General features: G+C 38.6%; 1 protein-coding gene across 2 annotated transcripts in view; it reads right to left on the bottom strand.

Annotated features, from left to right (window-relative positions):
- The window catches only part of galnt13 (UDP-N-acetyl-alpha-D-galactosamine:polypeptide N-acetylgalactosaminyltransferase 13), a 369,837-nt gene that overhangs the window by 29,484 nt on the left and 319,905 nt on the right, over nt 1-20,448 (bottom strand). The window contains exons 8-11 of one of the 2 annotated variants that reach the window (XM_060827901.1): nt 16,524-16,663; nt 14,020-14,118; nt 3,517-3,645; nt 2,685-2,686 (exon numbers count right to left, since the gene is read on the bottom strand). In XM_060827901.1, coding sequence (XP_060683884.1) covers nt 2,685-2,686; nt 3,517-3,645; nt 14,020-14,118; nt 16,524-16,663 — 370 coding nt within the window. Of the gene's footprint in view, nt 1-2,684; nt 2,687-3,510; nt 3,646-14,019; nt 14,119-16,523; nt 16,664-20,448 lie in introns of both variants that reach the window. The other variant, XM_060827900.1, reaches the window with a different exon arrangement.

The following is a 20,448-nucleotide window of genomic DNA, read 5'->3' on the forward strand; positions in this document are numbered from 1 at the left end:
CTAGCAAGATTGGTGCTCCGGTTTCCTCCCACAGTCCAAAGATGTGCAGGTCAGGTGAATTGGCCATGCTAAATTGCCCGTAGTGTTAGGTAAAGGGTAAATGTAGGGGTATGGGTGGGTTGCGCTTCGGCGGGTCGGTGTGGACTTGTTGGGCCGAAGGGCCTGTTTCCACACTGTAAGTAATCTAATCTAATATAATATAATCTATATCTTCAAAGGAAAAAAAAACCTGTATTTCAAGAAGTCAGGTTAAAAGAGGTTGAAATGAGTACATATTGTTTAAATGTTTGATTATTTAGATAAAGTCCAGATGAAGAGAGAATTGAGAAGAGAGAGGGAAGAATGGTAGAAAGACAGAAGTAAAGATGGTAGAATTTTATCAGGTTGTTGAAGTTGGATTTGGAGGTGGCGAACTGGCAAGCAAAAATTAAAACTGCATTGTGCTGGATCCCATCTTCTCCTGCTTTTATTGGAGGCAGCTTCTGTACAGAGCTGGCAATACTCTCAGCTGTGGCAAGAAGCCAACCCAGTATTTAAAATGGGCAGTTAGTAGGACAATGCAATTTTGAATGTGAATATTGGCTACTCCGAAAGCAGAACATCATGAGGTCAGACCAATATGGAAATAAGATACAATCAGACCATTTACTGGTGCCCACGGCAAGTTTAAGGGCATCCATGGACAGAGGCTCACCATTGCATGAGGAACTCCTGTAGACTGTTCTATAACAGGTTGCAAAGTTGTCTGCCAGATTCCACAATCTTATTACCCATGCATTTCACTCGAGCCCTGTGTGAAGAATTCACATCAGCAGCACAATGACAATTTTCTACCCATGAAGCCTTTCCTTATTCACAGGCTCTCTGTTGACCAGTTGATTTTCAATCTAAAAGACTAAAATTTAAAAGTAACTGGCAAAAGGCCGATTGGCCCTGCCCCCTCTTCAATTCACCCCACTATCACTTTCAATGACAAACCTAGAAGCAGCCTATAGATTGCCTGGAAAATGATTGAGGGTGTGTGCTGCTCAAATAACATATTTATAAATTCATTTTACACCTTTACACAGTACCTCACAGCGAAAAAAAAACACAGCTACTTTTTGTGACAGAGAGAAGGAAAAGGAAAGCAGCTGTTGTGGAGAAGCAAAAGGACTGTTCTATGGTAGGACCTTGTGAAAGTTTGTTTGCTATTCAAAATGGAAAAGATGGAAATTTTGGAAAAGTAAGTGTAACATGAGATTTGAGTGTATGGACAGCCCAAAGATCATGAAGCAAAGGTTTTTTTTTATTCTACTGGCACTGGGTCAGGAGAAACAGGAAGGGAAATTAAGGATAAACAAGGAACTATTTATAGTGCACATACATAAATGTAGAATGAAGCCTGTGGGTTACACTTGGCTGAGGAACGTTCTGTCTTTTAAAAAAGATTAACCCATTTGTAGAAGCAACCTGTTCAGAGATATTATAATACACCTCTGGAGCAGGTAGGATTTGAACATGGAGCTCCCAATCCAGGGATACAGTCATAGGGTCATAGAGATGTACAGCATGGAAACAGACCCTTCGGTCCAACCTGTCCATGTCAGCCAGATATCCCAACCCAATCTAGTCCCACCTGCAAGCAACCGGCCCATATCCCTCTAAACTCTTCCTATTCATATCCCCATCCAAATGCCTCTTATCTGTTGCAATTGTACCAGCCTCCACCACATCCTCTGGCAGCTCATTCCATACACATACCACCCTCTGTGTGAAAAAATTGCCCCTGAGGTCTCTTTTATATCTTTCCCCTCTCATCCTAAACTTATGCCCTCTAGTTCTGGACTCGCCGACCCTAGGGGAAAGACTTTGTCTATTTATCCTATCCATGCCCCTCATAATTTTGTAAACCTCTATTAGGTCACCCCCTCAGCCTCCGACGCTCCAGAGAAAACAGCCCCAGCCTGTTCAGTCTCTCGCTGTAGGTCAAATCCTCCAACCCTGGCAACATCCTTGTAAATCTTTTCTGAACCCTTTCAAGTTTCACAACATCTTTCCAATAGGAAAGAGACCAGAATTGCACGCAATATTCCAACAGTGGCCTAATCAACGTCCTGTACAGCCGCAACATGACCTCCCAACTCCTGTACTCAATACCCTGACCAATAAAGGAAAGCATACCAAACGCCTTCTTCATTATCCTATCTACCTGCGACTCCACTTTCAAGGAGCTATGAACCTGCACTCCAAGGTCTCATTGTTCAGCAACACTCCCTAGGACCTTACCATTAAGTGTATAAGTCCTACTAAGATTTGCTTTCCCAAAATGCAGCACCTCACATTTATCTGAATTAAACTCCATCTGCCACCTCTCAGCCCATCGGCCCATCTGGTCCAGATCCTGTTGTAATCTGAGGTAACTCTCTTCGCTGTCGGCTACACCTCCAATTTTGGTGAGATCTACTAACTTTACCTCTTATGCTCGCATCAAATCATTTATGTAAATGACAAAAAGTAGCGGACCCAGCACCAATCCTTGTGGCACTCCACTGGTCACAGGCCTCCAGTCTGAAAAACAACCCTCCATCACCACCCTCTGTCTTCTACATTTGAGCCAGTTCTGTATCCAAATGGCTAGTTCTCCCTATATTCCATGAGATCTAACCTTGCTAATCAGTCTCCCATGGGGAACCTTGTCAAACGCCTTACTGAAGTCCATGTAGGTCCCATCTACTGCTCTGCTCTCATCAATCTTCTTTGTTACTTCTTCAAAAAATTAGAAGCAGGCCCTCTTTTTATCTGCACCATTTACATTTTCTTGTACCCCAGCAATAGTCCATTTGACTGCTGCAGCTGCCCTCCCATGCCAACACTACCTGCTGGCAGTCACAGCAAACTGTTTATTCCTCTTGCTCAGTGCCCTCCATTATTGTTGACACCTGCTGGGCCTGTTGGTAAAAATCAAAACAGGAAGACCCAAGCTAAGTAGAATGATTTTCGAAGGATAGAGGAAATTTCAACACCAGCACAGGAAGGAGACGTGAGCCTGCTGCAAAGTTGAAATTTGTGTTGGACTTGTTCCTATAATGCTACGCGTCTGAAGGAAGTGTGGTGTATTACAAAAGGGATCAGAAAATAAATCTCAATTATGTTCGTTAATTAATACAAATGTGACTTCATTTTTTGGTCTATCAGTTGCAAGCTAAGTATTATTTGGTCTATCTTAATTTTATAATTTATTATACTAGAAGTTTTGAAACATGAAATCTTATCTTTCAATGCATTTCATCCTTTGCTGGGACGTTCATACCTTGCAAAATACTATTTTTTTTTGGAGACTATTACAAGTGCAGGTTAAAAAATCATGGTAATAAAAACCATAGCAATGATTTGAACAGAATATTTATATTCCACTAAGGACGAATTTTTTTTTGTGTAATTTGCATTACCAAATTTGAAAGTTTCCTAATTCATGAAGTGTGGATCTCTGAACTTGTTTTGTAAGTCAAGTTTAAGTATCAAGCAAACCTGTACATCATATTCCCACAGTTGGTTCCCTCTCATGTGATGACACTTCAACATGACAATTGGACCATTTAGCCTAGACACATCCAGACATAGATCATCTGTCCTGATCTCTTTTTCTGCTGTGTAGGAGAATACCTGGAGGGAGGAAAAAAATGACACAATTACACAATGACTCACATATGATATTTCTACTGTATACTAAACAAAATCCCCACAGCGTTTCCCCCCATTTAATTGTCTTAAAATCTTAGCTATTCACTTTCAGTAGTTAAAGAAGACATTATGCATACTATCACAATTTTTTAAAATTACTTCAAAGAGCTACAAGATTCAATTTAGACAAAAATTCTTTTGCTATTCTCCCACAGTGAATTTAATGAAACATATATACGTTATGTTCAGATATCATTCAATAAATTATTCTTTCCACTTACAAATATCTCATCAAAATAATAGGGACTATTTCTAGAGGGGTTATTAAAATGTGCCTTTTTTTATCACGTTTAATTTATTTTTCAAGTAATTGGGAGAATTTGGTTCCCAATTTTATGGATAAAGATTTCTGAGGCAATTCCATGTGTCTAAACATATCAAAGATATCCACTCTACAGTGAGTTAGGGAATCTTTCAGGCATCGAACTTTTTCAGAATGTAGCTGAGAGATCTAAACCAGGCTGAAAGATCTCTAACTGGTTAATAATAATCTGCCTCTGAATCTTGTTGGTTGCTGCAGCTTATGAGCAACTTTTGACATAGGAGCAGTGGCTATGAAATTACAGGATATTAATTTAAGCAATTTAAAACCAAAAAATGCAGGCATTGTATGCCTGTGATTTCTTTACCAGAATTCCATTCCAATACTGTTCCTGCATAGAAGCACCTTAATGGAGAACCAGTCGTACTCTTTATTGTTGCTTCATTTTCCAATTTAGGCTACTCATGGAAGCTTGATAAGTTTGTCAGTGATGACCTTAAACAGGCTTTTGGACACTTGAATATGTTTCTGAATATCCCAATATGCACTTAATGAGCCTTCCAGGAAATATGTCCTTGCTCAGTGGAGCTGGTGTTGGGCCTGCACTTTTCAGTTTCTTGGTTTGACAGGTAGCATAGCCTGCAATTCTTAAATGAAGGCTACCACCAAGCATACAAGTTAGTTTTTAAAAAATAACTTCCAAATTAACTTACCCCTGGTGTTGGAAGTGTCAAGAGTTCTCTGTGCATAATTCCACAGGACTTGTAAGGACATAGTTAATAGTGCTTGGTCCCATCCATGCTCCCCTTCCCCTTTCCACCACAGTCTCAGAAATTGATTTGCACTCTACATGTTGCTCTGCATGCAAACTGCCTGGGGCTGTATCAGCAGCTTTCCAAAATTTTAAAATATAATGTCAGAGGACCAGTATCAATTAGATCTCAGTCCTGTCATATTTCCTGATCCCAGATCGTGCCTGTCAACTAATGTCTATCCAATAACTTAGACTATGACTTAAGTAATTACTGCATTTTTGCTCACTTTTGTTTTGATATAAACTTTTATTAGCATTTTTGTTAGCAACAAATTGCAAATGCAGTTACTTCAGTGTTAAAAGTGCTGACAACCAGCCTGTCTTTTTTAGTACTGGTATTATGCAATATTACCTATTACCAGCTACAGGTGTACTTAACTGCTGATATGATATCAAGGTTTCAGTAAAGGGAGGTAACTATTGCCTGCTTTTAATTTAGTTTTTCTTATGGTGCTGGCCCATGTTTGTGATAGAAATTTTTTGTTTCTTTGCCAAATCATCACAAGGTGATAGACTATACAATGTGAAAACTAAATAATGATCTCAGTTTCTAGTGTGTGTGAAGTGCTGTATATATTATGCACTAACTAAACTCAAACCAAAGGTAACAGCTGATTACAATACTTTGTCTCTCCCATTGTTTTGGCTATAGTATTTTAAAAAGTACCAAAATTCCACTTTTCTTTGAGTTAGAGCAAATGAAGAGTATTTGGCCATTTGAAGCCAGCAGTAGCAACTTTGAGGAGGGGAAAAATCAAATCATAGCCTAACAGTGTAGCTGAAGGGTAGCTGGGTAGACGGAATCATTCAATAGGGAAACAGATCCTTCAGTCCGTCCATCCATCCATGCCAACCATAATCCCAAACTAAACCAATCCCACTTGCCTGTGCTTGGCCCATATCCCTCCAAACCTTTCCTAATTATGTACTTACCTAAATGTCTTTTAAATCATATGGATGATCATGGAGATAAAAGAAAGAATAGCTTTCTCATGTTCCTTCTTCCTGTCGTCCATTTGCAACAGATGTGAAAGTTTTTTTTTAGGGTATACTAACTACATCATGGAGAATAGTCCACCCCACTTGTACTGAGTTGCATTAGGTAGGGTATGGCCTCAGATCCAGTGATAATAGAACCTATTGCCCGACATGAAATACAACAGTAAGTACTACATGCTATGTTATCAGCCACAATGTTTCCAGCTGACCGGTATTACAATAAAGATAAAATTAATGTGTCTTTTACTGAAAGATGCCCTATGATTCATTCAAGAGGCTTAGTAATTTTAACAAAAGACTTGTGCTTATGAATAATTACACCAGTCCTCTTAAATATCTCACTCAAAAGTGTGCATAGTCAAATTGATCTTGGCTGACATTTCAGTTCAGTCCAGAGAACTCTCACTAATCCCTAATTTATCTTTTTAATTGATTTAAAGTATTCTCATCAAGACTGTGAGCAAAGCTGAATGTCACTGCTCCCAGAATGTTACACAGAGCAGGATTGAGTCTCATGGTAACTGGACATCTGCAGGGAACTATCCGAACTAAAATTAAAATTGCATGTATTTCCATAAAGATGTGTATTTAGACCTATGTTCATTGTGATTGTAACATAAAAGAACAAAGAAAGAAGCTGTATCAAATCCAGTTTCTTTTGAACATTAACTTGGTATGCATGAAGGATAACTATGGCCCCTGTATAAATATACATATTACACTAGTCCACATCTCATTTGAATATTGGAAAGTGCAAGAGAGATTAAAAATAAATGTTCTTGGGCCAAACAAAACAGCATTCACATCCTTTCAGGAGTAAATGGATCAGCAGGGAAAGATAAAACTAATTAGCAAGGCAAAAGGAGAAAATCTATGCTGAATGTTAAGAAATAGATGTATAAGACCAGCAGGATAAGTGGAAAGCATGGAAATAACCAACAAAATTCAAACCCTGTATGTAAATCCATTCATTTTAAAAGCAAACAAGTCAGATGGACAAATTAATCTTCATTTCTACAGGGATAGAATTGGAAAGTAGCTGAGTTATATTAAGCTTGTACGTTATTTTGAGAAGACTACACTTGATGTACTGTGAATCATAAAATCCCTATGGTGTGGAAGCAGGCCATTTGGCCTATCGAGTCCACACCAACCCTGCAAAGGGCAGCCCACCCAGATCAACTCCCCTACCTCTGTAACCCTACATTTCCCATGGCTAGCCTACACATCACTGGACTCTATGGGCAATTTAGCATGGCCAATTCCCCCCAACCTGAATATCTTCAGATTGTTGGAGGAAACCCAGGCAGACAGAAGGAGAACGTGCAAACTCCACACAGGTAGTCACACAAAGTTGGAATTGAACTTGGGTCCCTGGTGCTGTGAGGTAGCAATACTAACCACTGAGCCACCATGTTATCCAACAGTGATAGGTGCTGATTCCTGTATTAGAGAAAGGATACTCTGGCACTGACTTCATGATCTAGGGAGTTCTGGAAGGTCACAACTAATGAATCCACTCACTATCTTTGTAATTATCTCTACCTAAAGGTTAAGGTTAGGTTCTCCCTGTCCCCAGTGTTATGAAGGATGGGCCTGGCCTCATTGCTGAAGTACGCTCCAAGTAGTAGGATCGTTATGTGCTCTCTCTCCTTTGTAGAAAAATCTGTAAAGGAAAACACCTTTGACCGTGAGTCCATCTGAGAGTTGCAGACTGGCACATTCTAAGATCAAGGACTACATGCTGAGGGATGTACAGAAGTGCGAGGCAGCTGCTGCCTAGGCAGTGGGGACAGACCACAATCTAAGGCCTTTCAGTCGAAGTACAATGAAGGTCTGTTCAGTTAGCAGATCCTCTCATTGTCATAAAATCTATGAAAATATTTTCCTACATGAGTGGGAAATGCCTTTGTTTGCAACTGCAGGAAATGTCAAATGTCAAAATTTGCTCTTTTTTAATCCACAATGCCTCAACAACACTGCTTTAGTATCTTGTGTTTGTACATAAAGATCATTTAGAGTAATAGAGTAGGGACAGAGACTACTATTATAGAGTTATCAATACAGCATGGAAACAGACCCTTCAGCCCAAACTGGTCCATGCTGAATATGGCGCCAACTCAGCTAGTTCCAATTGCCTGCATTTGTTCCATATCTCTCTGAACCCCTTCCATCCAATTTTTTTAAAATGTTGCTATTGTACCTGCCTCAACTCCTTTCTCTGGCAGCCCATTCCATATACGCAGCACTTTCTATGTGAAGGAGTTGCCCCTCAAGTCTTTCCTAAATCTTTCCCCTCTCACCTTAAACCTATGTCGTCTAGTTTTCAATGCCCCATCCCTGGGAAAAAAGACTATATGCTTTCATTCCATCTATGCCCCTTATGGTTTTATACATCTTAATAAAGTGTAATTTGTTCATGAATAACTTTTTTTTACAATAAAAATCTATTAACTTCCAGATAATTTATGAATGAAGTATACTCTCAAAATTTTAAGGCAATTTTTAAAAAACCCTACTGAGAGCACATTCAGCCCAACAGATTAGAAGATGATCTAATCTTCTAGACTTATACAGAATGAATAAGGTTTACCTCCCTGCAAACACTGCGCAAATTAGGCCTTTTCCACTAGAGTAAAGATTTAGAGGGGTGGTCGGGGAGGAACATGACAGAGCTCTTCAAGGTTATACAAATATTTAATTGGTCAGGCAGAGAAGATGCAGTAAAGGCAGAATTAGGATCCATAAAAATATAATAGTCACTACTAGAAATGTCTTTACACAGAATGGTTGGAATTTAGAACTCATCACCATAGGGAATGGTTCAATAAACTGGCACAGATGCAATTAAGGGGGAGTTTACTAAGCATATGATGGCTAAAGGAGTGAATGCATATGTTGATGGATTTGAAAGAAATGTGGGAGGCAGTTCATATGAAATACAAACACTTGCAGCAACCTATTGGACTGTGTGTGCTACAAGTAGGATTTTAATAGAGATAGCAAGTGTATAAATTGCTTTTGATCTTAGAAAATCCCAAAATTCACAGTGTCCATGGCTTGTAAGGTGGAGAGAAAACATAACTGTGGGTCAGTTAGCATCGCAGAAGTGGTAAGCAAAATGATTGGGGATAAGATGACAGTGCTTCAAAAATTAAATGATGATTAGTATCACAATAAAAGTAAAGAGTGTATTATCCACTTGAAGGACTGATTTTAATACCTGGGATTTCCATGGACTGAAATGGTTTGAAAAAAGGATAAACTATGACTTTAAAATGGTCACAGTAATTACCTGATCACGGGTTGAAGAAAGATTCATTGAGCTAAGCTATTAATGAAAAGAGTAGAGAATGTGGTGCTGGAAAAACACAGCAGGTCAGGCAGCCGAGGAGCAGGGGAAATCAACATTTCAGGTGTAAGTCCTTCATCAGGAATGGCTCCTGCTCCTCGGATGCTGCCTGATCTGCTGTGCTTTTCCAGCACCACATTCTCGACTCTGATCACCAACATCTGCAGTCCTCACTTTCTCCTATTAATAAAAAGAACCAGTCTGAGCTGAAGTTAAGATTTAAACCCAATCCGACTGAAATCATTAATCAGACCTGGATCACCTGTTTGATTTACATCTTCCGAGAAATTCACATGTTAGAGGTATAAAACATCTCCTGCAATTATTCAGCTTGAAAGCAAGGACCTCAGACATTGGGATACATACACCAGCTGTACAGAGAGATGCTTTTGACACAAGGACAGGATTTTTGACTAGAACATATTGGAGAGATATCTCTTTCTCTTCACCTCTCAAAGGACAAAGCACCTGGCGATAATGCAAACTGAAGGGATACTTCCAAATACAAAGAATTCAAAAATATCTGCAGTTCAGCTGCCGTTAACTTGGGATGTCCTAAACCAACTGTGATGTCAGGTGAAAACTTAATACATCAAGAAAATTTTAAGGACTTGAAGTTGCTTATTAAACTGCATTGTCCTTCCATAGACTTATGAATTGAGAACAAGAAATGAAAATGGAAATGGAAATAGCCGCTATTACCCCCATGCAGAAGATGTACTCGGTGTTTTTATTTCCTCTGTCCGAGTGCATGGGCTGCCCTTCAATCAGAATGAACTCTGCTTCGCCCGCCCGCCCCCCCCCCCACTCTCTCCCATAATTCTCTTTCCGCTCTCACTCCCTGAGTTAGGAAGTCCGATGATCATCCTCAGTGAAGTCCATGGAACAATACCAGTTGTAGTAACACTTCTGATGGCATTGTCAGTGATGGAATGCTGCTGGCCTCAGATTGGCTGTTAACCCTTGTGGGACTTCCATGAACAGGGTCTAAGATTTTGAGTAAAGCCTAACGCTGCACATTCAGGCATTTAATTTGGTTGGACCAATGAGGTCTGTTTCCAAACTGTTCCCCAACCAATGAGTAGGACCTATGATGTCAGCATTACATTCAGCCAATAACTACTTCAGGATTTTAAGAGGAGTTGAAAGACAACATTGCATGAAGTGAGGGAGAAAGCACTATAATCTTATTTTTCAAATATAAACTCAAAACAAGCTTCAGTAGTCGAGTCACTGTTGTGGGGAGGCGAATTTCCTTTAAAGTTCAACCTGAAGATGCTACTGAACCAACTGGCCTTTTGGCCCGTGAGGATATTTAAATCTATCTACAGCATTGTCCCTCACCAGTCCCCATTCTGCACAGACTGCTTTCATTCCAGTGCAATCACCTGCTACCTCAGGGAATCTGAAGGCAGATTAGAAAATCCCAATTCCAAGCTGCGGAAGTCATAGTTGTGCACAGAAAACGGTGTGAGGACAGGATGGAACCACAAAACTCACGTGGTAATCTATGGTGTGAAATTCCACATCGTCCACCTCAAACCCCAATACTGATGGAGGCTATAGACACTCAAATATTCAATACTTAACAAAATAATGGTAAAAGCATCTCACTCCACAGGTCATGGAGAGGGCAATGCATGCAGCAGGCACCTTATTAGAAAATAATAGGTGCATGGTCTGCAATTTATTTGTCCATTGATTTCAACTTGAAAGAAAATTACAATTGGCTGTGTTTGATGTGTGTTGCACATAGAAATCAGAGTGTAAGTTACTGATGTATTCTGATGGCACTCATTCAAAGCTAGCTGAATCTCTGATTAGGTTAAGTGAATATAATTTGTTTTCATGATTACGCATGCAAAGTATTAGCATTTTAAGAATTATTTGGTTTGCCACAGAAACTTATTGCTGTTTCAATGTGCTTGCTAAACAAAAGCCAAGCTTCTAATTTGCAAGTATTGCTTATAAGGAATACCTTAACTGAAAATATATTATAAATACAAGAAAATAAACCATATACAATATACTCACAACATATTGTCTAGCTAACATCAATTGTTACAGCTAACCTGAGAATGCAACTTTTAAAAAAAGGTTTTGTGATTTACACATGAAAGAAGTGAAACTATCATGGTATTCGAACAGACGAGAGACTCAACAGCCAATCAAGGTACTTTTCAATGTATAATTTCAGTTACATCACACTGTAAATTTTTGCTATAAATTCTGTGACTTACAATTGAGCCCTCCACAATCACCTGATGAAGGAGCGGCGCTCCGAAAGCTAGTGCTTCCAATTAAACCTGTTGGACTATAACCTGGTGTTGTGTGATTTTTAACTTTGATCCTGGGGATGAAGGACTTGTCAGTATGAGCAGTTGAGGACTCTGTGTCTGTACTCTTTGGAATTTAAGGATGAGGCAGGGATTAGGTTGAAACTTACAGGATACCAAGGTGCTTGGATAGAGGGGACGAGCAGATGATGTTTCCATTGGGCGGCACGGTGGCACAGTGGTTAGCACTGTTGCCTCACAGCGCCAGAGACCCGGGTTCAATTCCCGACTCAGGCGACAGACTGTGTGGAGTTTGCACATTCTCCCAGTGTCTGCGTGGGTTTCCTCCGGGTACTCCGGTTTCCTCCCACAGTGCAGGTCAGGTGAATTAGCCATGTTAAAATTGCCCGTAGTGTTAGATAAGGGGTAAATTTAGGGGTATGAGTGGGTTGAGCTTCGGCAGGTCGGTGTGGACTTGTTGGGCCGAAGGGCCTGTTTCCACACTGTAAGTAATCTAATCTAATCTAATCTAATCATTACTGGGAGAGACTGGGACACAGCCTCAGATTGGAGGAACCTGAGATGAGGAGGAATTTCTTCAACTATAGGTTGGTGATTCTGGAACTTATTGCTGCAGAGGGCTTTGAAAGGTAAGTCATTGAGTGTATTTAAGACAGAGGTAGAGACCTTCAACTATACTCAAGAAGCTTGGCACATTCAAGAACAAAGCAGCCCAATTGATTTGCATCAGGTCCACCAATATTCAATCCCTCAACCATTGAAGCCATCTAGCAGCAGTGTGAAACATCTGCAAGATTGACTCCAGAAATTCGTCAAAACTTTCACAGAGCAGATTCCAAGTCACTCACCATTTTGACTTGGAAATATATTGCTATTCCTACAGTGTTGCTGGGTCAACAACCTGGAACTCCTTCCCAAAAAGCACTTTGGGTCTACCAAATAAATTGTAGCAACTCTAGAAGGCAGCTCAGCTGCATCTCCCCTAGGGAATGTGGGGATGCCAAGGGGAATAAATACCTACCTAGGTTGTGAAGCTAACAATCAAGTAATGATTCTTAAAAAAAATCTTATATTAAGTTTCTACTGTATTCAATAGCAGCTTTGATGTGGGTTTATACGTTATGTTTCAAAGTCACTTGTATGTGGATCATAATAATCTGTTAAGAAAAGGTCAATGGGATTGAGGGGAATATAGCAAGGTGCTTTCAAAATTGATATAATGACAGTTCACTAAGCAGTGTTTCGGAACCTGATGTGTCGGTGTTTGATTGCTCAAGTGGAGTTAGTCATGTATAATCCTGGAGTGACTTCTGCTGTGAATTTAGGGGGTGAATCTAGTGTGGAAAGGCCTACTCAACCCCAGCAAAAATTACAGGGATGGCCTGCTGAGATACAGAAATAAGCAGTCGAGAGGACTGTTGCTGGAAATAAAAAGGTGTCTTTGGAGGAAGGAGGACTGCTGCAGCAGATACACACAGAATTTCTTAACTCAATAGGCTCCATTCCATGTACCTGTCACATGTAAATAGTTCCTTGTACCTTTTCCTCATTTTTGTTTTCTGTTTGTAATGACCTAACACCAGCAGAAAAAAGAAACGTTATTCATTGTCTCTAGTCCTTAAATCTCATGTCACACTTTGTACAACAGTCATAGCTAGTAATCATCTTCACATCTGAAGGCCTCCATTTTCATGTTTAGTGGCCTACAATAGACATATTGACTGGAAGATTAAGACCTCAACCCACAAGTAGATGGATACAGGTTAGTTGAAGCACATTTTACATGATACAGATGCTTAAGGGAAATAGGGATGGTAAAAAGGAGAAGAAGCCCATGAACTTAGAGATTAGGGCTGTAGCACATTTTCATTTATTTAGTTAAAAATCACACAACACCAGGTTATAGTCCAACATAAACCTGTTGGACTATAACCTGGTGTGTGATTTTTAACTTTGTACACGCCAGTCTAACACTGGCATCTCCAATTCATTTATTTAGGTTTCATTATTCATACATGTTGCAATATATGAAAACATCACTTTATGAAATTATGTAATGTGTCTGTGAGTTATGATTCTACTCCATGAAAACTATTTCCGTAACCTTAAAACCAACCTCTAGCATATTAATCCTCCCACAATGTGTTGAAGACATCGGGATGAGGTTTAAAAAAAATTAAAACAGGAAAAATGTTCCCAACTCACTCAGTGTGCACCTGTTGCCATTTTTACAATGCATGTTTTGTGGCATATGAGTGTTGTGTCCTCAAGAGGTTGTCTTATGTGTTTATGGTGAGGCATAACAGGCCATAAACATGTTTAAATCGGGCTTCCGCACAGCACAACTGGGAGCCTTAATTAAATTCAAAGGATGCCACACAGATTTGCGAGGGTGTGTCTCTTCTTCCTATGCCAGTTGGCAAGGGCCATCACAGATGATCCCTGGGGGTTGCCCTCTGTTTCCGGTTCCCCCACCTGGCAGCTAACCAGACTATCAATGTGCCCAGCTACAGATCAGGAAATAAAAGGAAAAATAATATAAAAATTAGGTCATTTCACACTGGGTACTTACCTGATTTCCTCCCATGCCATGGCAATTGAAGATGCCCACTTTTTCGTTTTCCTTCCGCCCCATATTATCAAGGCACTGGTTTGTAGCAACATTTCTAATCTGAAATTAATTAGGTTGAAGATATTATGGACAAATTGGAGATTCAAATTTTCTAAAACTAAAATATACGTACATACAGTCAGGTTGACTGTAGTGGAAGTCACCAATATGAAAGTAGCCTCAAGCAAAACTATGATCAGAGGATATTTATTTCTCCATACCATATTACTTATGTACTGTACATATAAAATAAACAGCCACCTAGTTAAAGTGGCACTTTAAAATAAGGACATAAGTGATTATTAGGAACACAATTAAAAACTAAAAGGAGAAGTTCTGGTACGTGCTGGTGTGGAGTATCATGGGTTTTATACTTTATTATATCCCTTTGAAATCATGTTCACTGTTATTTGTCACTGCCATTTCAGAGCACTTTGCTCCTGATAATGAATTCAAGATGGCCCACGAGTTTCTGATGCAAGACTTGCTGTCCTTTAAAAAAAAACACAGGTATGCATTCTGGTCTACTTCCAAATAGTGGGATTTTCCCTGTGTTTATTAACTTCATCATTATAACTGTCATCATTGTCCCAGTTCCAGGGGCTTTACACAGACTTGGGCCAAATACCCAGGGATGAGCAGCACTGTGATCATAGCTACATAACATTCCCCATTGATATTATTGAGAAATACTGCAAATGCCATATGCCTGTAGAGCTGTCTACCCGAGGTTATTGATATGGTCTGCATCCAGAGGGAAAATGAGATCATCTTTTGATGCATCAAGTTGTTATGACATAGAAGTGTGGTGGAAGCAGATTTAAAATAGAGTTTCAAAGAGAAAGTGGATATTATTTGGAAGATAATGCAGGGCTATGGGAAAAGAGCAGCAGTATATTAACAATCGGTTAACTACTCTAAACATTTATTGCATTATTGCAAGCATGTTGGGCAATGTGACTTTCTCCTGTGTTGTATTGTAAGTCTCTAATATTTAAACCATGTCCCCTTCTTCTGGGCTCCATCGTCAAACAGTACCTCTTCATATTTTATATCTTAGTGAGTTTGTGATATATACCTTTGCCTCAGAATTCTTTTTGCTGATATAGAGCCCAAACTATAACTAGCTCCAACCTTTGTATGCAAAAAGAGGGATAAGGGGAGTTACATCTAAAAACGCTCCAGCATTTGAAAACATGCAAATAAAGCTTAGCCAGAATCACAACTGGCTGGAGGAAAAGAAATCCAATGTTAACTAGAACTATAAAGGGCTAATCCTTGCCCTCAAATGCACAGAAGAGCTTTGACTGTGACTTCAGTTTTACTTTTATTGAAAACACTGATAACATCAGGAAAACTTGCAACAATTTATGAAATAATTATTTGTTCCAGTTACAAAATAATTCTTTGTAGATTTATGTATCCCACATTATATATTTGACACACATCACAGGGGAGATGTGAAGGCTTTAACTTCACTCGTAGTTCCCCCAGCAGGTGTGACGAGAGTCATGACAATGCATTGCTCAGTTTGGAATGGAAGTCGGATGGTGAGGCCAACTACAGGCATGACAATGGAATGGTGACAACTCCTGACATACTACTGTTTTAGACTACCATAGGAAATGTAGATATGCTCCCACTCAGCCAGCAAAAAACTTATGGATAATGCAGATGCAATAACTTGCGTAATGTCTACACAATGTGATGTTTTTCAGGCCAAATATGAATACATCCTAAAGCAAAAACAAAATGCTGCCACATAAAACACTGAGGATACTGTAAAGCTGATTTGATTTGATTTATTATTGTCACATGTACCAAGATACAGTGGAAAGTATTGTATTGCGTGCCAGCCAGACATATCATACCTTATATAAGTACATCAATGTAATAGAACAGAATGCAAGAATATAGTTTTAATCTGAATCTGAAACAAATGCAGAGAAAGCTGCAGAAACTCAGCAGGTCTGGCAGTATCTGTGGAGGTAGAAACAGCAATAACATTTTCAGCCCAGTATGACTGTTGTACAGAACTAGGTTTTGAGTTGCATTAAGATTTCCCCAGAACTTTGAGTTCTGTTTCTCTGTACTTCAAATCTGCCAAAATACTAGCAATATTTCATAATGGTAATATAACTAGAAATTTTATAATACTCCAGCAAGTCAAATGGTATCCGTGGAGACAGAAGTTAAATTAACATTTCAGTATGATGACCTTTCATCAGAATTCTTCTGACAAAAAGTCATTTACCTGGAATACTAATTTTGTTCTTCTATAAATACTGGCCAGCTTGCTGACTCTTTAGCAGTTTCTATAATCAATTCTTTAAAAAAGAACTAAGAGCATGTTAGATTAGTGAAATGGTAATATTTTACCCACATTCATAGATTTAAATAAAAAATCATAATTATGAAAAAGTTAATAATTATTAAAAATAAAGAAAAGTTCTTAACATTCCTACCTCACCAAGTAAGTAGTAACGCCTTGGGATTTGGGAGTCAGGATAAATATTTTCCAAGTACCATGAAAAAGATTTGCACTTCAGTCTTTCTCTCAGGCCTTTTCTAGCTGACACATCTCCATAATCCACTTTAACAACACCTAGAAGTACAAAAGACACAGATTGCATCAATTTATTGGTGTTGGGTTTAAAACGTGTTACTGTCATGAAAATCTTGAAAATATACTTTGAATTTAGGAGGAAATACATAGACTAGTTAAAGGGGGAAGGTCTTCAGGACTTGACTGATAACCTAGACTGTCACTTCACCATGGTTCAAGAACATGAAGTGTTATCAGAGATGTAGCTTTCAAATAAAATGTCACACCAAATTTCCATTTGCTTGTTCAGCTTGACATAAAAGAATCAGATAGCAATATTCAAGAAAAGTAGAAGTCTTCATGTTGTATTGGCCAAAGTTTATTCTTCATTTAGCATGACCAAAAAACACATTAATTTTGGTGCTTTTGGTGAACAAATGGCTCCAATGCTTTCAATTATTTCACTGCATTACTTTACTTCTTTGAGCTAGACTTAATTGTTTTAATTGAGCAGCAGGTTTCATGAACAGGCTATATTTGTTCATATGGGACATGGGCAACACTGGCTAGACCAATTATTGCCTGTCCCTAATTTACCAGAGGGAAGTTAAGAGTCAACCATATTGCTGTAGGTCAGGAATCACATGTAGGCTTAACCAGGTGAGAACAGCACTTAAAGGGCATTAAGTGAACCCAACTCTTTTTGTACGACAATTGATAATGGTTGCATGGTTGCTATTAGACCAGCTCTTTGTTCCAGATTGTATTGAATTTAAATTTTACTGTCTGCCACTATGCTATCACCTTCCCATTTAAGAGCAGTAACTTGAATCAACCCATAACTCAAGGGATTCAAATGAAACAGCAAATTTTCAATGGGATGAATTGTATATATGATTCAATTTAGATGAACAGAGATGGGCAGAACTGCAGATTAAACAAATCCAGTAATGGTACTGGAAAGCAAAAGAGTCATAGGCAGAACCACTGAACACAGCTAAATGTCAGCAAAACAGATGTTGCAACATCAAAGAAAACCATTAAGCTTGGTGCAAACTGAAAATACATAATAATGGAATAAATGATATAATCTATCAGTGAATAAGTGTAAAATATAAAAGAGACATTGAAAAAATACTGTAGTTGCCAGAAATCTGCAAATTAAAGGGAGAAACTGCAGTGTCAAAATAGTTAAAAAGATTACATAATAATAGAACTAGACCATTTATGTCCTTGAACCTATTCTGCCACTCTATTTGATTATAGTCTATTAGCTATCTTTTCTCCATATCCCTTGGGACACTCATGATAAAAATCTGTCAATTTCAATTTTGAAAAATAAAATTGACCCAGCTGGGGTCAAATTCAGAAGTTTCAGATTTCTACGCTTGGCATAAAAGAAAAAAAAATCCTGACTTTACTTCAAATTACGCTCACTCTAATTTTGAGATTAAGATTGAGTTAGTTTTCTTTCTGCACTCCCCTATGAGGATAATCACATCCTTGTATCTAATTTATTGAATCCTTTGGCCTTTTTAAACATCACTATTAGGTTATTAAACTTTCTAAATCCCCTTTTGCAATCTGTTTTAACCATTTACCTTAAATTCTTCTATCATTCTTTTGTGCTCTAACTGATCCCTAGAAATCCCAATGTCTTTCCTGAAGTCAAGTGCCCAAAACTGATCAAGGTTTGAAGAAGATTTAATGTGACCTTAGTTATACTTCCTTATGCTTGTATTACAATTCTCTAGTAACGTCAATGGCTGGAACTCATTAACATTTTTATCCCCATTTTTTTGCTGCTTGGAGAGACTGGTTGGTTGTCAGGCAGGTATCCTCTATGGCAGGTCACTGCTGGGGAAAGTAGTAGAACAACAGAGGAACAGCAAAGATGGCAAGACAGGGGTCTTGTGGTAAACCTTGGAGCCGCAGGTGGGAGGATGGAAGTCCTGCTCGGAAATCCAGAAAATATGTAATTCACTGATAGAAATTTCACCTTCCATGCTGTGCTATTGCAGCACATACATGCTCATATCTAGGCATTCCCAGCATGCACCTGGAGTGAGGTCAGTGAGCTATCTAGTCAATTTAAAATGATTATCACAGATAGAGTCATAGAGATATACAGCATGGAAACAGACCCTTTGGTCCAACTCATCCATGCTGCCCAGACATTCAAAACTAATCTATTCCCATTGGCCAGCAACCAGCCCATATCCCTCTAAACCCTTCCTATTCATATACCCATCCAGATGCCTTTTAAATGTTGCAATTATACTAGCCTCCACCACTTCCTCTGGCAGTTCATTCCATGCACCATCCTCTGTGTGAAAAAGTTGCCCCTTAGGCCCCTTTTAAATGTTTCCCCCTCTCACCCTAAACCTATGCAATCTAGTTCTAGACAAACCCTACCCCAGGTAAAAGCCCTTGTCCATTCACCCTATCCATGCCCCTCATGATTTTATAAACCTCTATAAGGTCACCCCTCAGCCCCTGACACTCCAGCGAAAACAGCCCAATGCTCCAGGGAAAATAGCCTCATTAGCACAATTGTGATGTAGCTGCAGTTTGTACTAAATATGAGAACTAATACTGTGATCTCAATTTCTAAACATGACTAACAAGTGTCAATACAATTCAAATCTGTCATTGCCATGACATATTTATCAAATGCAAATATTTCTTCCCCTTCCTTTCACCAATATGGCTACAGTTTTGAGACTTTTGCACTGCCTGTTGATTTTAGTTAGAAGAATGTTTCTAACTAAAGTCTTGTGGATTAAGCTTTTGTACAAGAAAAATATTCCTTTAAGTAAAATAATTTATATTCTTTAAGAACAAGGAACAACATTTGTAAGTTAATATACTTAAATTAAGGCCTACTACTTCAACAAGCAAACAGCTGATTCAACCTGTGGGTCCAATGTTTCACTGAATAGGTGTCTTTAACCTATACTACAATATAAATCTCAACACTTCTTTATTAGTCCCATTTAAGAAGTTGAGCAATTGATTGATAGACCTTATTAAGCTTTGCATAATCAGATAGTAAAAACTAGAGTTCAACACTAGAGTTCTAAAAATAAGACAATGTTTAGAAGCAGGGTTTTGCAATATAGTAAAATAATCTACTGAATAGATTGAAGATGTTAAGCATGCTAAGATCACACCTCAGCATTTCTTTCTCTTTGGGCAGTCCTCAGTTATCAAAACTGTTAATCACTGACTTCTGCATATCACCATCTCTCCAATTATACCATGGTATTAAAATGGACAAGAGGGACACCTTAGCTTGCAAAATGGAAGGGTTATTAAGCATACAGACTATACAGACTAACCAACTGAGTTAATTGAAATTACTTAATCATTGCACATTATTCACACCTGAACTGGAAAAAGAAAACAAAATAGGTAACTAATTATTTTTTTGTTGATTTGTCTGTGCAACAGTTCCTAAAAACAGATAATATATTTCTACATTCCCTGGGATATTCTGAAGCTTTATTTCTTGAACACTAATTTGCATTAAAAATCCTTGAGGATAGCACCAAAAAGCAGAGGTTAAAATGAACCCAAAACATACATGCTATGTTTTGAAGACAGACAACCCAACATTTTGTGGGTACAAGATTCTTATACAAAATCTCACTTTTGCTATGGAGCATTTTTTTAGGAATACATACTTGAAACCTGCATCATGAAAAATCTCCAATTAACAAATGCATTTACAATCCAAATGTCTCAGTTGACGGACATGTAGAGTACAAGAAACTGGGATTGCTTTCACAAAACAAAATTACCCAAGAACTGGGTCACACTGCAAACAAAAAAAAAGTTGAATA

This window comes from Hemiscyllium ocellatum, chromosome 7 (assembly GCF_020745735.1).
Source record: "Hemiscyllium ocellatum isolate sHemOce1 chromosome 7, sHemOce1.pat.X.cur, whole genome shotgun sequence".
Classification (NCBI taxonomy): domain Eukaryota; kingdom Metazoa; phylum Chordata; class Chondrichthyes; order Orectolobiformes; family Hemiscylliidae; genus Hemiscyllium; species Hemiscyllium ocellatum.